The sequence below is a fragment of the Meles meles genome, chromosome 4, assembly GCF_922984935.1.
Source record: "Meles meles chromosome 4, mMelMel3.1 paternal haplotype, whole genome shotgun sequence".
In the NCBI taxonomy this organism is placed as follows: Eukaryota; Metazoa; Chordata; class Mammalia; order Carnivora; family Mustelidae; genus Meles; species Meles meles.
In genome coordinates this window covers 29,757,361-29,780,862 of record NC_060069.1, presented here as the reverse complement: position 1 = coordinate 29,780,862, position 23,502 = coordinate 29,757,361, and the positions used below count along the sequence as shown (strand labels likewise).

The window sequence follows — 23,502 nt, the reverse complement described above, 5'->3', positions numbered from 1 at the left end:
AGAGAGAGGTTTGCTCAGCAGTCACTGTCCACCTGCCTCCCACACTGGCCCTGCTCTCTGGGAGCCAAAGCAGAGGAATGTGCATATCCCACAGACACTTGATATCAGTGGCTGTTTAGTGTCCTTAGTATGACAACCCACGTAAGAACCGAGGCTTCAGAATCCTGCCCAGCGGCAGAAGAACCATTTTAGAAACATGCTTTATCTTGACTGAATTCAGTCCTTTGCTGTAGGCAAACTTGTCCTATAGGTGGCTCACTTTCTTTGGGGGTTGGAGGGATGGGACCCACCATCTGAATTTTAACCAATGGAAGAACACGCTTGCAGAGCGAGGAGGAAGCCCAGAAACCTCTTGGGTACTGGATTCCCAAAGAATCATTTTGTTCTTGAAGTCATTTTATTCCATCAAAGCTTAGGGGTCAACCCCCTAAACCATGTGATCCTTAGAGCCCAGAAGTGAGCACCACCTCTACCACTGGGCAGATGGCCATGCCTATGGTTCTAGGAGAAAGTCCTGGCCAAAGCAGTTCTTAGAAGGGTCTGTATCTAGGTATGCAAGGGCAGCATTCCTGAAAGAAGGAGCCAAGAATGGCCAAGAACTCCTGGCCTGAGTTTGGAGACTACGTTCAGGGACTGGATTTCCCACAAGCCCGTAATCTTCCCAGGCTTAGAGCAGTGGTCCCCAGGTCCCTTCTGGCTCCCAGATCCCCTGGTTCTAGATATGTAACAGTTTAGATTGATTTTTTTGTTTCCTGACCTAAGTATCCTTTATGACACTGTTTATATGACAAAAGATGTCCCATGTATCCAGCTCTTGGAATATGAATGTCTGTTGACGGCCCAGATTAGTTAGTTCTTGCATTATAGTAAAATTGGTATAGCTGGTGTCCTGAAAGCATTTTATTTAAAGTGCCTTTGTTTATAACCATTAGAAGTAGCTGGATCATTGGGCTTTGATTTCACAAGGGAGTCACAGACCAGCAGATAGCTCCCATATGTGTAGTTTCACGAAATAATTCTCATCATAAGTATTGAGAGTTCCCTAAATTATTAAATGTCTTTCTTCCTAAACAAGAGATGAATTTATGCATCTTCTTCTGGCTGCTCATTTACGAACACCAAGGAACAGGGATACATAATCCCAGTCAGTGATCAAGGAGACAGATGTACTGACTATTCCAACATACCCAGAGCTTTTTGTTTCTGAATTTTAATGTGCTCATGAAAACCTTTTTGTTGATACCAGTGTTAACATAAAGTCAACTGTATCTCTGTGTGTCTCACCCCTGTAAAATAACACACGTTCATGTAAGATTCAGTGTCTTTCATCCCAGGTCACATTCTATTTCAGAGTGTCTTCATCTCTAGTTGGTGCTAGAGAGAATATAGTGTTAGGTACTGACTTGTATCTTACAAGTGATTGATCTCAGTAGGCCTATGTCTGTTGAAGAATTAACACCTCTTTTCTAACTCTCCATTTAACTGTTGCCTTGGGTTGGGGGGGAGCTTTAACTGTGCACTTAGAGCCAGAGCTCTTATCCACAGGGTTTGAACAGGTAAGGAGGGACAAAGAAATGTGGAGCAGGGGTATCCATAGGAGGTCTGAGAAAGCCTCAGAATCCTGGTAAAGATGATAGAAGGTATTTCTCTCCTGAAATCAGTCCATAAAGACTGGAGGAGGTGACTGCTACTTCAAATGCAAAGATAGCTACAAACAACTAAAGGGAAAATGAAAAATCAAGGAAACGTGACACCACCAAAGGATCACAATAATCCTCCAGCAACTGACCTCCCAAAATGGAGATCTGTGATTTACCTGATGAAGAGTTCAAAATAGGTTTTAAAGCAAGCTCAATGAGCTATGAGAAAACACGAAATTCAATTCAACATAATTAAGAAATCAATGCATAAAACAAAATGAAAAGTTTAACAAAGAGGTAGAAATCATAAGAAGGAACCAAACAGAAATTCTGGAGCTGAGGAATACTGTGAAGGAAATGAAAGGTGCAGTAGAGAGTATCAAGAGCAGAATGGATTGAGGAGAAGAGAGAACATGTGAAGTAGGAGACAGGACCTTGGAAATTATCCAGCCAGAGGAGAACTAAAGAAAAATAATGAAAAAGAGTGAAGAGAGCCTATGCGAACTATGGATACCATCAAGAGAAGCAATCTGAATTATTAGAGACCAAGAAGGAGAAGGAAGAGAGAAGGGGGCAGAAAGCTTGTTTTAAAAAAATGATGAGGGCGCCTGGGTGGCTCAGTGGGTTAAAGCCTATGCCTTTGGCTCAGGTCATGATCTCAGGGTCCTGGGATCGAGCTCCATGTCAGGATCCCTGCTTGAAACTGGTGGGAGTCTGCTTCCCCCTCTCCCTTTGCCCCTCCTTCCCATGCTCTCTCTTGCTCTCTCTCAGTCTCTGTCTCTCAAATAAATAAAATAATAATAATAATGGTTGAGAACTTCCCAAATCTGAGCAGAGGTTTGACCATCCAAAGCTTATGAGCTTCATGAAGCTCATAAGTCCCCAAAGAGGTTAAACTCAAAAATTTTTTTCTCCAAGACTCACCCATAATAAAACTAGCAAAAATGAAGGACGAAAAGAGGATCTTAAAAACAGCAAGAGAAAAGAAACTTATCACTTATAAAGGAATCTTCATAAGGCTATCAACAGATTTCTCAGCAGAAACCTTACAAGCCAAGACATAGTGGAATGACATACTCAACATGCTGAAAGAAAAAAATAAAACTGCCAACCAAGAATACTTTATCTGTTAAAGTTGTCCTTCAGAAATGAAGTACAGATGACCTCGTTCATTCCCAGACACACAAAAGTTGAACAAGTTAAGCAACACTAGACCTGCCTTACAAGAAATGCTAAAGTTCTTTAAGCTGAAATGAGAATGAGCTAATTAATAATATGAAGGCATGAAAATATACAATGCACTGATAAAGGTAGATATATAGTCAAGTACAGAATACCCTAATACTATAATACAGTAGTGTGTTAAGTACATAATGCCAGTAAAAAGATTAAAGGACAAAAATATGAAAAATAACTATAGCTACGATAATTTGTTAATGGATACAATATAAAAAGAGGTAAATTGTGACATCAAAAACATAAAGGGGGAGAGTAGAATGTAGTTTTGTATGCCACTGAAGTTGTTATCAGCATAAAATAGATCATCATATCTATAAGATGTTTTGTGTAAATCTTATGATACAAGCAAAATCTACCATAGATACACAAAAGATAAGGACATGGGAGTCAAAGCATACCACTACAGAAAATCATCAATCACAAGGAAGATGGCAAGAGAGGAAGAAAGGAACAAGAGAACAAGAAAAGAGCCAGAAACCAATTAATAAGATACATTAATTAGTCCTTACCTATGAATAGTTATTCTAAATGTAAATTGATTAAATTCACCAATCAAGAGCAGCTGAACAGACAAAAAAACAAGACCCAACTATCCACTCTTACAAAAGACTCACTTCTGCTTTAAGGACACACATAGGCATAAAGTAAAGGGATGGAAAAAGATATTCTACGAAAATGGAAACCAAAAGAAAACAAAGGTAGTTTTAATTATATCAGACAAAATAGACTTGATTCAAATGCTGTAATGAAGCAATGTCATTATAAAATGATAAAGGGGTCAATTCATCAAAAATATATAAAAATCATAAATATGTATGCTCCCAGTTTTGGAGCACCTAAATATATTAAGCAAATACAAACAGATCTGATAGGAGAAATAAACAACAATACAATAGTGGTAGGGGCCTTCGGTACCCCACTTTGAACAGTGTATAAATCATCCAGAGAGAAGATCAATAAGGAAATGTTGGACTTGAACTATATTTCAGACCAAATGGAACTGAGATATGGAGATATATATATATATATACATATATATGTATATATATATATATCTCCATATATATGCTCTCTCCATATATATATATATGTATATATATATATATCTCCATATCTCAGTTCCATTTGGTCTGAAATATAGTTCAAGTACATATACATATATAAGTATATATACATATATATGTATATATATATATATATCTCCATTCCAACCAACAAAAGCAGAATGCACATTATTTGCAAGCTTACATGGGGCATTCTTCAGGATAGAACATATGTTAGGTTACAAAGCAAGTCTTAACAAATTTAAGAAGGTTGATATCATACTAAGTATATTTTCCAACTATAGTGGTATAAAACTAAAAATCAGTAACAGGAAGAAAACTGGGAAATTCACAAATATGTGGAAATTATATAACACACTCCTAAAAAATCAATAGGTTAAAAAAACAAATCAAGGGGTGCCTGGGTGGCTCAGCCAGTTAAGCATCTCTCTTCATTTTAGGTAGTGATTGAGCCCCACGTTAGGATCTGGGCTTGGAGGTGAGTCTGCTTTTCCTGCTCCCTCTGCCCCTCATCCCCTCATCCACTTGTGCACTCACTTGCTCACTCACTCTCTCAAATAAACAAAATAAAATCTTTTTAAAAAATAACAAAGTAATAAAACAAATCAAAAGGGCAATAAAAAAGTCTTCAAACAAATGAAAATGGGATATAGCAAAAGCAATTCTAAGATGGAAGTTTATAGTGATAAATGCCTACATTAAGAAAAAAGAAAGATCTCAATGAACAACCCAACTTTATACCTCAAGAAACTAAAAAATAAGAACAAACTAAACCCAAAGTTAGCAGAAGAAAGGAAATGACAAAAAACAGAACAGAAACAAAGGAAATAGAGACCAGGAACACAATAGAAAAGATCAATGAAACTAGAGCTGGTTTGGGGGGAAAAAACAAAATTGACAAAAATTTACCTAGACTAACTAAGGAAAAGGAGAGAAGATTCAGAGTAATAAAATCAGAAATGAAAGAGGAGACATAATAATCAATATCACAGAAATATAAAGTACCATGAAAGAACACTATAAACAATTGTATGCCAATGAATTGGACAACCTAGAAGAAATGGATAAATTCCTAGAAATATGCAACCTACCAAAACTGAATCATGAAGAAATAGAAAATCTGAATAAACCAATAATGACTAAGAAGACTGAATCAGTAATCAAAAACCTCCCAGGACAGAAGTGCCCAGGACCAGTGGTTCATTCTGCCAAATATTTAAAGAAGCATAAACGCCATGCCTTCTTTAACTCTTCCCAAAAATTGAAGAGAAGAGAATACTCCCAAACTCATTCTATGAGGCCAACATTACCCTTTTACCCTAGCCAGATAAGGACACTAGAAACTACAGGTTAATATCCCTGATGAATATAGATGCAAATATTCTCGACAAAATATTAGCAAACTGAATTCAATAATATATTAAAGAAGTATAGAGCACGATCAAGTGGGATTTATCTCTGGGATGCCAAGATGGTTCAACATATACAGATCAATAAATATAATATACTACATTAATATAATGAAGGATAAAAATCATGATCTTCTCAATAGATGCAGAAAAAAGCATTTGACAAAATGCAACATGCTTTCATGATAAAAACTCTCAATAAATTGTGTGTAGAAGGAACATCCTCAGTATAACTCACAGATGACAAGCCCGTAGCTAACAGCAAACTCAATGGTGAAAGACTGAAAGCTTTTCCTCTTTTACAAGGGTGCCCACTCTCACCACGTCTCTTCAACATAGTACAGGAAGTCTTACGCAGAATAATCAGGCAGGTAAAAGAAGTAAAATGCATCCAATGTAGAAAGGAAGAAGTAATTGTCATGTTTGCAGGCAATATGATCTTATATAGAGAAAATCCTGAAGACTCCAAAGAACTGTTACAACTAAACAGCAAATTCAGTAAATTTGCAGAATGCAAAATCAACATACAGAAGTCAGTTTTATTTTATATACTAACAAGAAAATATCTGTAAAAGAAATAAAATAATCCCATTTGTATGTGCATCAAAAACAAAAGAATACTTGGGAATAAATTTAATCAGGAAGGGGCGCCTGGGTGGCTCAGTCATTAAGAATCTGCCTTCGGCTCAGGTCATGATCCTGGGGTCCTGGGATCGAGCCCCACATCAGGATCCCTGCTCGGCGGGAAGCCTGCTTCTCCCTCTTCCACTCCCCCTGCTTGTGTTCCCTCTCTTGCCAAGTTTCTCTCTGTCAAATGAACAAATAAAATCTTTTAAAAAAATTTTTAACCAGGAAAATGAAAGATCTGTACTCTGAAAATTATAAGACTTTGATGAAAGAAATTGAAGAAGACACAAACGATGGGAAAACACCCCATGTTCATGGATCAGAAGAACTAATTTTGTTAAAGTATACACACCATAAAATCCTTCTATAGAATCAATGCAATTCCTATCAAAATTTTATTAAAATTCCAATGACGTTTTCACAGAAATAGAAAAAAGCAATCTTAAAATTTGTATAAAACCACAAAGACCCCAAATAGCCAAATCAATCCTGAGAAAGAAGAACAAAACTGGAGAATTTGCATTCCTGATTTCAAACTATGCTTCAGTGTCATAGATGTCAAAATAGTATGGTACTGGCATAAGCAGAGACATACAGATCAGTGAAACAGAATCAAGAGCCCAGAAATAGCCCCTCATATACTCAATTGGGAATACTCAATGCTAAAAAGATAGTCTCTTCAATAAATAATATGGGAAAACTGGATAATCTCATGCAGATGAATGAAATTGGACCCATACCTTACATTATTCAAAAAATTAGCTCAAAATGAATTAAAAACTGAAACTCTAAAACTCCTCAAGAAACACAGGAAAAATCTCCTTGACATTGGTGTTGGCAATGATTTCTTTGTCTGTGACACCAAAAGCACAAGTAACAAAATAATACGTGAAATAAATAAGTGAGGCTGCATCAAACTGAAAAGCTCTTGTATAGCAAAAGAAACAACCAATGAAATGGAAAAACAACCTACAGAATAAGAGAAAATATTTGCAAACCTTATATGTGATAAAGGTTAGTATCCAAAATATATAAGGAACTCCTACAACTCAATAGCAAAAAGTGAACAACCTAATTTAAAAGTGGGCAGAGGGGATGCCTGGGTGGCTCAGAGGGTTAAGCCTCTGCCTTCAGCTCATGTCATGGTCTCAGGGTCCTGGGATCAAGCCCCGCATGGGGCTCTCTGCTCAGCAGGGAGCCTGTTTCTCTCTCTCTCTCTGCCTGCCTCTCTGCCTACTTGTGATCTCTGTGTGTCAAATAAATAAATAAAATCTTTAAAAAATAGAAATAGAAAAAAAAGTGGGCAGAAGGCCTCAATAGACATTTTTCCAAAGAAGGCATACAAATAACCAATAGGTAGGGACACGAAAAGATGCTGTTAGAAAAGACACCTGTTAGAATGGATGCCATCAAAAAGAGAAGTGAAAACAAGTGTTGGCGAGAATGTGGAGAAAAAGGAACCCCTGGGTACACAGTTGGTGGGGATGTAAATTGGTACAGATGCTATGGAAAACAGTATGGAGGTTCAACTACCAGGTGGTCCAGTAATGTCCAGTAATATCTAGGCATATATCCAAAGGAAATTAAATCAGGACCTGGAAGAGATATCTGCGCTTCCATGTTTAAGGCAGCATTATCCAGTAGCCAAGATAAGGAAACAATCTAAGTATCCATCAACAGATGGATGGGTAAAGAAGATGTGGCATATATGTACAATGGGGTATTATTCAGTCTATGAGGAATAAGGAACTCTTGCCATTTGTGACAACATGGATGGACCTTGGGAGTGTTATGCTAAGTGAGATAAGTCAGAGAAAGACTGATACTGTATGATCTCCTATGTGAAATCTAGAAGAGGTGAACCCATAGACACGGAGAGTAGAGTAGTGGTTGCCAGGGTCTGTGGGATGGATGAAATGGGGAGATGTTGGTCAAAGAGTTCAAACTTCCAGTTACAAGATGAGTAAGTACTGGGGAACATAGCATAGTGACTGTAGTTAATAATAATGCATTATATACTCCAAAGTTGCTGAGAAAATAAATCTTAGGTGTTCTCACCACACACCAAAAAAATGGTGATTATAGGAGATGATTGAGATGTTAACTAACCCTATTATGGTAATCCTTTCACAGTGTACAAGTGTATCAAATCATCATGTTATATGCCTTAAATTTATAAAATGTTATGTCTCAATTATATCTCAACAAATCTTGGTGGGAGGGGAGACATGTTCATCCTTCAAAAGCCATAAAGTTAAAAGGCAAACAGTAACTGAGAAGACATATTGCTTAAATACATAATGGGCAAACAATTACTTAGCCTCATAATGCTAACGGGTAAAAAGGGCAATGCACATGAGCAGGCAATTCACCAAAAGAAAAAAAATGTAAATGACCAATAAGCATGTGAAAAATATTTAGCTTAAACTGTATTTCAACTGTATCTAATTCAACATGTAGCTCAGAACTTAGCATATGGTCTGCACATTCATCTTTCCCGTTCAACAAATGCACAGTAAGATGCTGGGAAGACAGCCATGAATGGGGCAAAGTTCATCGTTTGTTTAGAGGAGCAACAAAAATGCAAATTGAACTACCGAAATGTCACTTTGCCTAACAAATTGGATGACTAAAAAGAATCATAACCGACGTTGCTAGGAGTTCAGGGAAAGAGGCAGTCTAATGCACACAAAATAGTGGGAGCCCACGTTAGTATGCTGGGAACTGGCTAAGTCTCAGCGATCAGAACAGGCACACCCTTTGATCCAGCAACTGTACTTTGCATCCTTTATCCTATGGAAAAACTGAACAAGCCGCTCAGGGTACAGCAATGTAATCCATCAAGCATTGCATTATTCTTGTAGGGAAACAATGACCGAAATATCCAACAATAGGGACTCTTGGCGAAATGGAGGGGACAAGGTCCAGAAAACAGATAAGGCTTCAGCACTGCAAGAGCAGACAGATTTGGTCCAGATACAAGGAAGTGTGTAAATTGATGTCAGGAAGTTGGAGAGGTTTTGACTTATGCTCTGTATCACACCCCCGCCCCCACATCTACCCTCTGCTCTCTGAACTGAAAAGCAGGTCTGTCTTCTGAAGGCAAAGGGGTGGTAGAATTGACATTTCCAGATTGTAGAGAAGATTTGAAATAGCTCCTGCATAGAGTGGGAAAGGAAATTATATGGACAAATAGAAAGGATCCCCACACAGCAAGGAAGGCCTGCATAAGGCCAGAGATCATGAACATTTACCTGAGACACAGAGCCTGCAAAAGATTACAGCAAACTTGAACACAAATAAATGCAAAATAAAAACCCATTCTGTTGGAAGAAATGGTCTGTTAGTAGCAGGTATATTCATAAATCCACATCATTGGATGTAATTACACAGTAGTACAGCCCAAGTGTCAATTCCAAGATTTACATTAGAACTCCTCGTGTCAGAGGCTTCGAGTTTAGCCATTAATCTGCAATGAAATTCATGGATGAATCTCAAACTAAGTTTGGGAGCTTGCAAGAGCAGATAAAATGGAAATGAATTCTCTCCATACTAGGAACAAAAAAATAGGACATTAAAACTTTAGAAAACTGCAAGTCTCCAGGAAACATAGCCATCTAATGGAAGAAAAGATAATGTAAATGTGAATTCTTCCAAAATTAGGGCAGAAGCCTGATGTAAATCAAATCCAAATCTGAACCAGACATTTTTTTAACTTCTCAAAAGAAAGAAAATCTGATAGGAAACCTGACAGAAAAAAGTCAAGAATAATTTAGACATGTTTACAAAAACTAAGATCTGAATGAAGAGGACTGTCGTATTAAGATATTACGGTATACCTTAAAAGCACGGTAATTAAATTTGCAAGAGAGTGATACAAGCTATAATGAAATAGGCCAGAAGTATGGCCTAGAATATATTAAAATTTAACTCATGATTTATCTCATGATTCCCACCTACCTCTCACTCCCAGTTGGAAAAAGAAACTTCTTAATAAATGGTGTTGGGACAAATATCCACTAGTTATTTGGGGGAAGGGAGGAGGTAGCGAGAGGGGAAGGTCCTTAATTTTCCCTCCAGTGAAGGAAGGAACGGATCTTCCTGGTGTGCAGGCCCGACAGGACTTACAGGAGACAATCCCTTACAGAAGAGGCCGCACAGGCTCTAGAGAGCGAATCCCTGTTCTTTGCCATTTATGCAACAAATAATTGTTGAGCTATTCCAAGAGCTGCAGTACAGCAGGGATAAGAGAGAAGAGTTACCTGTCTCGTGGAATTTACCTTCTATTGGAGGAGACAGCTGATAAATATGTAGACAGGTTCAGGGGATGATGTCAGATTGTGTTAAGGACTGAGAAGAAGGTGAGTCCAGGAAGGTCTTTTCAGACACCGTTCTGACCGAGTGTCCCTTGGACTGCGGCCTGAAGGACAAGAAGGAAGAAGTCAGGGAAAATCTAAAGGAAGGTTCTTCCCACCAGAGCAACACAAGAAAGACTTACAGTGGCAAGGACCTGGGCAAGTTTAAGGAAGTGATGAAAGAGCCAGGGTGGTTGGAGCAATATGGCAATGGGGAGGACAGTGAGAGAAGTGACAGGAACCGCGTGGAGAACCTCAGCTTTTATTCTGAATGACATAAGGAGTGCCTGGAAAGGTGTCCACAGAGAATGACAAGATCATTTACCAAGATCCCGCAGGCTGCCAAGAGGTAAAAAGAATCACCTCCTTTCCCAGTGAACGTGGAAGGTGGTTTCACGTCTCACTGGGCTTCTTCAGAAATGAGCACGTGCCCCAGCAACACCCCGGTTACTGCCAGCAGCGGGCAAACACTTCCAGTCAGTATCGGAAACAATTTTTCTGGAGAACAGCCAGTAAGTATGCAAAAGCAAAAAAGACTGATGACCATAATCACCCCCTCTGCTGGGAAAGCAAGTCCTGCCTGCCAGACACCGACCAAGGCAGGCGCAGGCAAAGGTAATGGCCCCCTCATCCCCCTCTTTTATTCTGCTGAATGTCAATGCAGCCCTTGTCTCGCTGACCTATCTATTGTTACTGAGCTGATTATTCAGTACAATAATTCAGTCACCTCCACCAGTCCCGAAGTGGCCTTCACTGGGTGTCAGTTGGCCGGCATTAAACAAGAATGTGACCTTAGGAAAACATACAGACCAGGGAGTTTAATTCTGGATTGAAAATGCAGAGTTTTCAAAAATTCACTTCTGTCATCACCATTAAGACAGGAAGTCGTTTCTTTCATATATGGCCTTGACCATCAAAACCTAGATGATTTAGGCCCCAAACATTCCTAGAGGACAGTTCTCTAATCTCTGTTATGGTTTGTACCTTCGTTTTATTACATATGCAAATTTATTGTTCGCACTCCCATTTCCTTCCACAATTCTGTGTCACCCTCTTTCGTCAAGTCACTTCAGGGACAGGGGTCTGTTCGTGGAGGATGTATTTTGACAGGTTGTAGAGGCCTCGCCAGAGCGCCTTATGTTTTATGAGAGCTGAAACATATTTGCATTGAATTTTTCTAGCAGATTTCTGTCAACTATTGAAGAGGGCATATGGAGTTTCTTTTCTTACCTTTGAAAAGAGGGGGGGAATACATGAAATCAGGATAAATTTCTCTGCTTCCTCTTGGTAGTTTGATGGAAGCATTTCTTAAAGCCAACACAGCATCTGTAATATGGGACAGAAAAGTAACGAGGAGACCATGAAGTCTGGACCATGCTTAGAGCAGATTTCCTTAGAGACCACATTCCTTTTCACTGACTGTCCTTGCTGACTCAATCCTAGGTAGGTTCAGGAAGGCTCAGAACCAGAGCTTGTCCCTGGGGATATCTCAAGCTCCGCAGAGTGGCCTGGTGGGTGGTGTGGCCAAAGCTTATTCTGCTGAATGTCAATGCAGCCCTTGTCTCGCTGACTTATCTATTGTTACTGATCTGATTATTCAGTACAATTCAGTTCCACAGTCACTTCCTACAGACCGTTGGGTTCCGGGAATTATGTGCAGAGGAGGTGGTGTGACAGGTGGGAAGGAGCGTGGGCTTCGGAGACCAAAGTCTCTGGGCTCAGATCCCAGCTCTGCATCCTCTCGGAGCCACAGTTTCTTCATCTCTAGAGATGGAATTAAAACAACAACCGTGTCAGGTTGTGGTGAGGGCTAAATGTAATAATGAGAAGCCTGGAGTCCTCATGGCACCAGGAGGACCCACATTAGCTCTGAGCTGGCTGCCTTCTTCCTTCTGTTCTCTTCTGGAAGGGTCTCGGGAGCAGCCTTCAGCAGGGGAGAAGGGGGGCCCCATGTGGGTTTCATGCAATGTAAGCTCCTGAAGGGCTTTTCTACTCTGTGTGAGCGCTACCCCTTTGTGTTCAAAAGGTCCTTAGAAGAGCCCCGGTGAAGCTTTTCGCTGATTGCCTGGAAGGTCCGCGGTCTCCCGTTAGCCCCCTGAGGAACGTTCATTTATCACAGGCTCAAAGGAGAACAGGAGGGCCCCACACCTCCGCCATTTTCTCGTTTTTACCAACCCAGCTATGAAGGTTGTGTCCCCCCAACCCACTCTGGTGAACTGACAGCAAAAATGACAGATTCAAGGGGTACCTGAGTTGACTCGGTCATTAAGCATTTGCCTTCCGCTCAGGTTATGATCCCAAGATCCTGGGATCGAGTCCCACTTCGGGCTCCTTGCTCTGTGGGGAACCTGCTTCTCCTGCTCCTCACCCACTAGTGCGCTCGCTCTCTCGCTCGCGCTCTCTCTCTCAAATAAATAAATAAATACTTTTACAAAACCAAAATAAAGACTAAAAGGGTGACCTGGAGCTTATTCCATCCCGGCCATTAGCGATCACTGTCTCTTGGATGGTCAGAAAGGATCTTTGCAATGCTATATTTTCCCTTATTGCAAGAGCCCCGGGAACCCTTCTTTCTCTGCTAGTGTTGAAATCTCCTTACCAGTGTCCGTTTGTGACAGCTCCCTGGGCTCACTCAGCTCAGCCGACTGGGCTCATAGCCCGTCTTGCTGCCTCCCTCCCCAGTTCACAGCCCCGGCATGCTCTCAGCTCTTTCCAGGAAAGTGCTCCTCATCCTTTTAACTCCCACACAGCTGCCCCACCCCAGGCCCCAATGACCTTGAATTCCAGCTGCAGTAAGAGTTCCCAACGCTTTTCTCTGCCTCAGCTTCTCCCCAGCCCTAAATGTGTCCCTCCTCTCCCAGTTGGAACTGCCTTCCTACAAACATAGGCCCCTCGAGAGGCCTGTGAGGAATCTGGGGTTCAAAACCAGGCACATCTGGGTGCAAAGCTGGCTCCTTCAGAGCAAACCCCTCCCTAAGGCCCAGCTCCTCATCTGGGAGATGTGATCATAGTACAGGCATCAGAGGGCAGTCAGGAGAGCTCAGGGAGGCAAGGCCAAAAAAGTGCTCATCCCAGAGCTTGGCATGCGGTAAGTGCTCGGGAAATGCCGGCTCCTGAGAACAGCAGCAGCAAGACCTGCCGTGGCACCTGCTTTCAGGGAGCGCAAAACTCAAACTCCTGAGTTTGGCATCTGGGGCGCTGCCCTGCCCCCATCTTCCTTCTCCTGTTTGTCATCCTTGGCATGCCCCAGGCTGCGGTGCCAGTCCCTATGGGGTCAGGGCTCCGGGACTGGTGCCCGAAAGACCTTCCTCATCTTCGCTGTTTCTTATCTTCTTTCTTGTGCTTCCAGACCAACCCCAAAGTCACAAAGTGGTGGGGCCCCTACGGGTCCACAGCCCACTGCTCACAGTGCAGGGCAGGGCCTGTCCTCTGCTACCTGCTGTTGGTCTTCGTGTCCCTCTCCCCTGTCTGCTCTCTGAGGACAGGGACGATGGCTGACTGGCCTCTGCATCCCCTGCAGGGCTCTGTGCCAGGGCCCTGGGGTGGGATAGACTCTTCCTGAAGGCTTGCATTCAATTAGTTCTGATGGGAAACAGCAGGTGATGTCTGAGGACCTGGTTGTTCAGTTTCCCAGCTAGGCAATGACATCCCCGGTTTTTATTGCATATCAGCACTCCGGGTTCGCTCTGCTCCCAGTCAAGGGCAAATACGTGTCTTTATCTTTCCCAGAATACGTGTGTGTGCCTGGCCGGGGCGGGGGTAGGGGGTGGGCGGTCTGCATGTCCATGTCGGGTTGCCCATTGTCATTTCTTAGGACAGACCATTCTAGAGTCAGATGTTATGTTCTCCCTTTTTGACGTTAGGTTACCCCTTATTTATGAAATTATTGTGGTGATTTTTTCCTAGATTATGGGGTTTTTTTCTTTTTAAAATATTATTTTTTTAAAGATTTGATTTATTTATTTGAGGAAGAGAGCGAGTGAGAGAGAGCACAAGCAGGGTGAATGGCAGAGAGAAGCAGACTCCACGCTGAGCAGGGAGCCCGATGCAGGACTCGATCCTGGGACTCCATGATCATGACCTGAGCCGAAGGCAGATGCTTAACTGACTGAGCCACCCACGTGCCCCTCTTTTTAAAATATTCTTAGTTGGCAAGAAAAAAACTGGGAAATGAAGAGGAGCAAAGTTTAACTTTCTTCAGTAAAGAACAGTAAAAAGCATTCTTCAAAACACAGGTAGGCAAGGAAAGCTGTCGAGAGCATGACATATAATGGAAGGCATCTGAGTCACCAGGCTATCGCCAGTAACAGGCCCACCTAGAGACAGTGGGGCAGGTGGGGGGGTGGGTGTTGAGCAGGGGCCAACCCTGGACCCAGGCACTGTGTGACCCCTTGACACATGCTGTCTAATTTACTCTCCAAAGTCTCTTGAGCTAGATGGTGTTATCTCTTTCACAGTGGGGCTTCAGAGAGGTTAAATCATTTGCTCACGGGCGCCTGGGCAGTTCAGTGGGTTAAGGCCTCTGTCTTCGGCTCAGGTCATGATCTCAGGGTCCTGGGATCGAGCCCCGCATCAGGCTCTCTGCTCAGCGGGGAGCCTGCTCCCCCCTCCGTTCTCTGCCTGCTGCTCTGCCTACTTGTGATCTTTGTCTGTCAAATAAATAAATAAAATCTTTTAAAAAATTAAAAATAAATCATTTGCCCAAAATGTCACAGGCAGTGTAACCTAAATTTCCCAAGCCTCATGTCTGCGGTATGCAATGAGGAGGTCACATTGACACCAGTCCTCAGTTGGAAGCCACAGGACCACAGCACCCACGCCCCCCCCCACCACACAGCAGTTGAGGGAAACTAGGGAGCTTCTCCAAGTGTGCATGGACAGACCACCCATAGGGATCTGCTTGGGGCCTTTACAATTGTCTAGGGAGGACAGCAGTGCCTCTCAGAGGATAGGCCTCACCAGGCCGCTGCTGCCCACGTGCCTTCTCACAGACAGGTTCCAGAGCAGCCACATCAAGGCCAACATATGACTTCCCTGTACCCAAGCACTTCTGCCCCCATGGGCCCTTTCCTCCATAGAACCCACTAACAAATCAGATTTTACAACTGTGTAGGTATAAAGATTAATATATTAATATTATGAATTAAAACATGTTCCTGGACCTAAGAGTTCTTTTTTATTCTTCTTTTCTAATTAAAACATTTTTATAGGCTCCTAAAAGAAGGATGAGCCATGGGCTCCATGCCTGCTGAGCCCAGAGGACAAGGAGTGGGAGTCTTTTGCCAGAGTGGGAGTCCTCTCACCCCTGCCCACCCCTGTTTCATGGATTGGCCCATGGACCTCAAATCCTACTGCTTCCTTCTTTATCTCACAAAAACCCTAGTGCCCAGGTCCCTTCAGTCTCTACCTGTTTAGCTCTTCTATTCTTGTTATAGGCATCGGAACAGTTCCCAAGGTAGAGCTAGAAAAATTCCTCTTCTGCCCCAGACACCTGCATACGTCATTTAACCTGGAAGGCTTTTCTCCTCCCCACATTGTATTCGATGAGATCATATCAAGACTTACATCAAGTCAAATAAAGAGACAGCCAGGCCTCTGTCACAGCGCCAGTCCATCACATGCAGCCCGACGCGGGATCTGTTTTGGCCCAGCTGAGTCAGGCAGACACACACGTGAGCCTGGGTGGAACGAGGCCTGGAATCAGCCCTCTGGCATCCAGAGTGTTCCCTCTCTGGGAAGACAGGCATTTCACGCGCTCCCGCTATTCGCATGTTGGCAAGCTTGAGATATTCTGGTAAGGAGCATTCCTGTCTATTCCAGCTTGAAATGAGTCTGCATTTCTTTGTCCAACACAATGCTTTGAAACGAATGATGATGCCGGAAAAAAAATCTCAGGAGAGCTTACAAGGATTGCTACTGATCAAGTATATCTAGTGTTCAGGCTGGAAACTGTCTTTTCTTTAGAACTCTGTAGACGCAGAATCTGTCCCTGGGAGCACCTTGCATTCTGTTTGTCTTGGGCAAACGGTCTATAAGGAAGAGTAAATGGAAGAGGAATTCATTCTGGCAGCATGTTTTATGTGAAGGGGGAGTACATGGGGACAGGATGGAGAGATCCCTGAGGCTAACGTCTGTGGGGAGTGAGACGAAAAGGGAAGAAGTCTTGCTTCTCTCTGCAGTCCCTAGAGAGAATAGACTGAGACAGCTGGGGTTTATGACTCAGGTCCTGCCCTGCTCTTCTGCTTTCTTGGGCCCATTAAAAGGGCCACCATGGCAGGACCCTGGCCCCAGAGTGGTCTGTAACCTTCTGAAAGGTCTGCCTTGGTCCTGCTGTTGCTTATAGGCAGCAGGAAACATGACTTCTTGCTGAGGTTCCTTACTGTGCTGGCTCTGGTGAGTGACCAAGGAAACCAGAGTGGTTCTCATTACCTTCTGTACCCCGAGCGTAGACTGTTTGGGTCAGCCCCAGAGGTAATGAGGTCAGCATGATGGATTTGACGTTCCACATGGGGCTGGGACACAGACTGACCCTGGCAGGGAACACTCAGGCTCTCAATAGTGACTGCTGAAAACCATGCCCTAGCTGCACCAAGTCACGTTGGCACACGCCAAGCATAATCAGGGGGCGCCTGGGTGGCTCAGTGGTTTAAGCCGCTGCCTTCGGCTCAGGTCATGATCTCGGGGTCCTGGGATCGAGTCCCACATCGGGCTCTCTGCTTGGCAGGGAGCCTGCTTCCCTCTCTCTCTCTCTGCCTGCCTCTCTGCCTACTTGTGCTCTCTCTCTGTCAAATAAATAAATAAAAATCTTAAAAAAAAAAAAAAGGGAATCACACGGGTATCTGGCGCTTAACAAAATTCATTACTTAATTTGTATTTCTTTGATCACTAGAAGGTTGAATTTGTTACTGCATGGCCATTTCCATCCCATCATCTGTGGGGCCCTTGGCCTCAAGTGTCCTTGAGACCAACCTTCCTGTTCTGTAATTGCCCCTATGCTCTCTGCTAATGTCCACGCTTTCACCTCTCCCCTCTTTGATCCCATGAAACTGTCACATTGAATCCATCTTATAATTACTCTCTGGAGTACCGTTAGCTACATAATAGCTCTCTTTGGGCTCTCAAATTGTGCTTTGTTTGTGCCATTCAGCTCGGCCCTCGGGGGCTGTAAGCAACAAAGCAGAAGGATCCTTTAGCTATTCACTTCTCCCACACACAGGGCTTCCTGCCAGCACCCCCGTCCACACCAGCTTTTCATCTGAACAAAACCCTGTCCAGTGCTAAATATAGCTTTATTTAACATAATTGTACAAGGTGCTTTCTACTTTTAAATCTAGACTGGCCAGGGAGTGGGACATTTACATAACAAGCTGGTGTCAGCCCTGATTTCCTTTATTGGAGTGGTGAGGAAACAGGAACGGGGAGGTTTGCAGCCCTGCTCCTGTCATAGGGCTAATCAAATCCCAGGTATCTTAACTTCCGGTAGGTGCACTGTTCACTCCCACCCCCCATATCCAACCAAATAGCCCAGTCCTTGGTCGTGGGCAAGGAGCCCCTGAATTCCTGCAAAGGCTGGTGGATGGCAGTGTGTACTTCCCCATGGAGAGCTCACCCACCAGACTGGGGGAGGGGTGCTCCCTGCCATCTGGCTCACCAACCAGAGATCTTGTCCAGTTTGCATAAACTTTTTTTTTTTTTTTTTTTTTTTTTTTGCCACTACCCCCAGCTGGAGGCTAGTCAGCTTCTGAAGTGTTCCAGGGCTTTTTCCCAGATCACAGAGCTTCCAGGTGAAGCTGTGGTGCCCTCCTCAGCCCAGCTGCCGGGTACTGCCACATTCTGACTTAGTGGCAAAAGTAGATGCCTTCAGGGCACCTCAAGTGTCAAGTGGCTGGCGTAGGACTAGGCATGCCATGAGGACGGGGCTTTACCCCTTGTCCACTTTATCCCAGCACCTGGAACAGAGTCTGCACACCATAGACCACCCCCAATGAAATATGTAAGAGGAACAGTGTGGGGATTGCAGAGATCTGGTAAGTTCGTGTCTCGTGGAAGCCGTTCTTGTTAAAAAGCACACCTCTGGGCAATATTTGGCTTCCAGCCCCTGTGGTTGAATAAACAAGGCTATTTATGGATAGAATGGAACAATGACCTCCAAGCAACAGCCATGCTCCACTTATCGCTTTGACGTAATGTGTTCAGTTGGAGTCAGGACACAGGACCAGTTTAAGCACCTCTTAAATCCTTCCCATTAATAACCTTGACCCTTTAACAATGTTGTCCTAATTGGAGACATGTAAATTTTCACACTTTCCCTTCTATTGTGCTGTGGTCTTTTTCTGAATCTTAGTCATATGCCTTTCTTTTCAAAAAAAAAAAAAAAAAGTACAAAGAACACCCCTTTTACCAAATAAGGAACAGACTTTCTAAACACAAACTTATGTCCCGAGAGAAGGGTGACAAATCTGCTTTCATTTGTACAACGTCACTTTTTCTAAAATGGACTTAAGCAAACAGTGGCAGCTGTTTAGTGCCAAAAACATTTTGAGCCCAATTCATCTTCACAATCCGACACAGCGAGTCACAGCATCCTGGATCACAGGGGACAGCCCCTGCAAGTTTCTCCTCTGGTGAAGCGTTGACCCTGGTTGTTCCCAGGGACACTGACCTTATTCCACTGGGTCTGTGTCATCATCCTCCCATCCCATTCTCCCAACACCCCAGACCCATTTGTTTGGGTTTGTAGCAAAGTCCCCTGAACCAAAAGGAATGTGGCTCTTGGGTCAGCCAAGCCGTTGTTCTAGAGCAGACAGGCTGGATGGGGAGCCCTCTTGGCACACGTGCCTTAACCCTACAAAGGGTTGACAGATATGAGACCATGTGCTTCAGCAGGGAAGCCCAGCAGGGAAGACTGTGACTTGTCATTTGAACACATCGAATTGGGAAGGGTATCAAAACATCCTCTAGCAAGTAGAATCTACTTGGAGGAATGGAAAATCAAGCCATAGCCATCATTAATATTTTAGCCAGGATATATGAGTACCTTAGAACGTACCAAAAGCATTAAAATTCCAGATTTTCTTGAAACATTTTACTGGTAAATTGTAAACACCCCCCCCCCCCCCCCACACACACACACCAGTCAGCAGTAGGCAATATTTGACTTCCAGTTTGCAAGCCCTTTGATGGGATAAATAAACTGGGTTCTAGATTGAAACCATTGCCATCCAGAAACACCAGACTCCAGTCTACTGCTTGACGTTCTATCCTGACAAACTTAAAGGTGCGGATAACTTTTTGTGGTGTCAGTGCCTCTTTCCACCAATGACCTTGGCCCAGATCTGGACTGATTATAATTTTCAGTCCTGAATGTAAAAGCTTGTGTCAGTGAGGACTATATTCAGCTGCAAATCACAGAAAATCTGGCCAACAGTGGCTTCAATGGTAGGAGACTATTTTCCTCATGTAACAAGATGTTCAGAGGCAGGGGTGACTCACAGTGGTTCTGCTGATCCACGGCTGTCTGGGCCAGGCTCTTTCAGGCTTTCTGACCCACCCTACTCAGCATTTTGGTATTTGTCACAACTGCACACCTGTGATCAAGGTAGACAGGAGCGGGGAAGGAGGGCATCAGCTGGATCTATTCACCTGGTTAAGAAAACCAAAGCTTTCATTGAGACCCCTGGGCAAGCTTTCCTGCCAGGCTTACTGGGCAGAACTGTGTCATGGGACTATCCCTGGCTGTGACTGATGAGGGAAATGGAGTGTTTCTCCATTCAGCCTCTATGGTTGAGCAGAGCAAGGGAGAACGGGCTTGACAACAGGTGTGTGGGAGCTAAACACACAGGGGCTACTGACACACAGCAGGGGAACTCTTCCAAACACTCATTGTTCAGATGATGAAGCTGAGTTCTAGAAGTACAGAGTAACTGGGTCAAGATCCCATCATCAAATGAAGTTAGAGCCAGATATAGAACCCAGGTCTCTTAACACCCAGTCCAGAAAGTTCCCTAATGGACCAACCAGGGTTGTGGTTGGACAGAGTCTGTGGCTGGAGCTCTATCAAAGAAGCAGACTATCATCCAGAAAATAAGCTTTGGCGATAAAACCACCAGTAGCGGACAGGGGATGGAATAGCCTCCCCTTGAGGTCGCCTTCTTCCCTGGAGGGGAAGGACAGTAGAGGGACAGAATCAAATAATTGTGTGAATCACAGAAGCCAGGCCACATCAAATCAGGCCACCTTCAGGTGCCCTCCAGCCAGGTAGACTTTTCAGTTTCTCATTCTTTTGGCACATCGACGTTTGTGTGTGTTATAATGGAATCAGTCTCATGATGAGCACCGTGATGATGTCAAATTTCCATGTCATTGTTAATGTGCTGTTCTTGTCTTCTGTCCCCTTCTGTTATTGGACCAAACAGAAGTATTCTGCTGTTTCTCTCTGCAACATCTCCACAGAAGTCTTGAAGGTCATCAATGCCACAGAGGAGCTGATAGCAGAGTCCTCAGGGCCCTTGGAGTTCCCACCTGTTCCTCCCGACAGAGAGAAGGGGACATTTCCTCTCAGGATAGACCAAGTGAGACTGGATGAGCAGCTGACTTCCCTGGAAGAAAACGTAAGACAGTGGGGATGTTCCCTGTCTAGGGCAAACAGGTGCAAAGAAGAAACCAGTGAAGGTGTAGCCCATCCCAAACAGTGCAGGGATGCATACACACTACCACCATAGCAGGTATATTCCCAGGAAGGCACCGGGCTGGGTTCTACAGAAGCAGACCTGGAAATGAGGGTTCGCATGCAAGTGATTTCCTAGAAAGCACTCTGCCAGGGAAGCTGGTTAAGGAGTGGGGAAAGATGGGGACAGGGAAGAAGTCAAGGGAAGGTGTGATTTTTTTTTTTTTTTTTTTTTTTTAGATATTATCTGTCCATTTGACAGAGAGAGAGAGCGAGCACACAAGTGGGAGAGGGAAAAGGCTCCCCGCTGAGCAGAGCTATACATAGGGCTCCATCCCAGGATCATGACCTGAGCCAAAGGCAGACACTTAACCAACTGAGCCACTCAGGGGCCCCAACAAAGGTGTGACCTTAAAGGAAGAGTAGCTTTGACCTGATTCTGCAGGAAGCACTAGGGCGTCAGTTGCATCTCAGGGTTGTCCTGACTTGAGGCAAAGGAATTGGCCTTTCCTACAGCCAGCAGACGGTGTCTTCTTGTGAAGGTGGGGGGATGCAGAAACTGTAAAAGGGACCCAGTTGGGATCCAGGTGGAGCACTGCCACAGGGAAAGGGGGTGGTTGCCAACAGAATATAGGTCACAAGTGGTCTACCCTGCTTCCAGGCTTGTGTGCTGGTAATGGATTTTTCTAGTCTGACTTGGGAGGATGGGAAGGAGGAACCAGATTCTTACATATAAATATCCACACTCATTCTTGAGTGTTTTAATAAATTCCTGATGAGAATTTCCCAGCCCTCCAGACTAGGGAGTGGCACAGATCTTGGGACAATAGCCACTCGGGCCATAGTCTCTGTCACTAGCAGGCGTAGTCCTGCCCATGGACTCCATGGTTCCATGGAGTTCCATGGTTCCACTCCAAGGTGGTTCCATCTTTCCAGACCCAGCAGAGTCAACCCTGATTGTGGGGTGCTGTCATGAATACAGCTCTCAGAAATCAGGATCTGTTAGTACAGGTAATTTTTGCAAAAAGTTGAAACAAGTCATCAAAATGATTCAGGGTTTTTTAAAAAAATGCCAATAGTTGCTTTATCTTAAAAGTTAAAGACTCTCTCCTTTGGAACTCCCATAAAACCTAAGTAGAGGTCTGTCTGCCCCTTACCTCCCTTTAACTGCCCTTTCTATCCATTTATCTGACCCCATCAGATTGGCGCCAGTGACATATTGGGTTCGATAATTCTTTGTTGTGGAGGGTGTCCTCTAGGTGAAAGATGTTCAGCAGCGTCCCTGGCCTCTACCCATGAGATGCCGGTGACATCAAACTGTGACGGTCAGGGTGCCTGGGTGGCTCAGTCGGTTAAGGGTCTGCCTTCGGCTCAGGTTTTGATCCCAGAGTCCTGGGATCCAGTCCCATGTCGGGCTCCCTCGTCTGCAGGGAGTCTGCTTCTCCCTTTGCCCCTCATCCCACTTCTGCTCTCTCTCTCTCTGTCTCTCAAATAAATAAAATCTTTAAAAGGAAAAAAAGAAAGAAAGAAAAAGAAAGGAAAGGTAAAGAAAAAAGAAAAGGAAATGTTTATTAAAAAATATGACAGTCAAAATGTCTTCAGACATTGTCAAATATTGGAGGGGGAGAAGCAGGGAGGCAGGAGCCCAGTCATCCCCAGATTAGGAATCCAATGTATGAATCCCTGCAGAACACCATCTTTACCATGAGTAGCCCCAGCCCTTGCCCAGAGCTTGACGCAGAAGTGCTGGAAGAATGTTTACCTGATACCTGGTTCAGTCGAATGAACTCCTTTTCTGGGAAAGAAATCCTTTATTGCTAACGTAGAGGGTCTCTGTTCTTTAAATATGTCTACAATACAATTCTTTCAGTATTGATAGTCCTAAAAATAGCCTTAATCCTGGACACGCAGAGCAGAAAAAGTTAAAGTCAAGACACGGCTCACCAGGAAAGGGCTGGTTCTTTTGTTTTACCAAGTATTGTATTTTTTAAAAATGCAATACACGAAATATTCAGATTTAAGAGATGACTATGGGTTCCCAGGGAACACTTAAAGCAAAGACAACATGCCTTTTTTTTTTTCCTCTAAGGGACATGTTGAAAATGCAATGGCTTTGTGGGAGTTTTCCTTTTGTAAGATCATTTTATTATACACTATGTTTCTTTCCCTGCGTTCCTTAACATTTTCAGGTGGAAACACATTCACTTAACCCGCTGATGTGAGATGTCAGAAACCCCAGCAGGGACCAGCGCTCTAAGGCAGGGGTTTGTAATTCCTTGCACCCCTGCTCCCCAAGAGTTAACTGCCTCTTCCCCCTCCTCCCTTCCCCCTTCCAGCTTTCCACACTGCGCCTCGCGCCCCAGAAGAACGTCTCGGTTCCTTTGAATTCTGTGGTTCTGAGTCAGAGGAGGGCTGACTCTTCTCGTTATCTCTTTAGAGACAAAGATCACAGAGCCCCGGGCTGGTTCTGCTCTGCGGTTTCCAGCGCGGAACTCGGCGAGC

At 43.7% G+C, this 23,502-nt stretch overlaps 1 protein-coding gene across 4 annotated transcripts in view; it reads left to right on the top strand.

The window, feature by feature from the left end:
• The window catches only part of LOC123940334 (myosin VIIA and Rab interacting protein), a 379,886-nt gene that overhangs the window by 343,761 nt on the left and 12,623 nt on the right, over positions 1–23,502 (top strand). For all 4 annotated transcript variants that reach the window (XM_046003035.1, XM_046003036.1, XM_046003032.1 and 1 more), the window contains one exon: positions 20,750–20,944. In XM_046003035.1, coding sequence (XP_045858991.1) covers positions 20,750–20,944 — 195 coding nt within the window. The remainder of the gene's footprint in view (positions 1–20,749; positions 20,945–23,502) is intronic.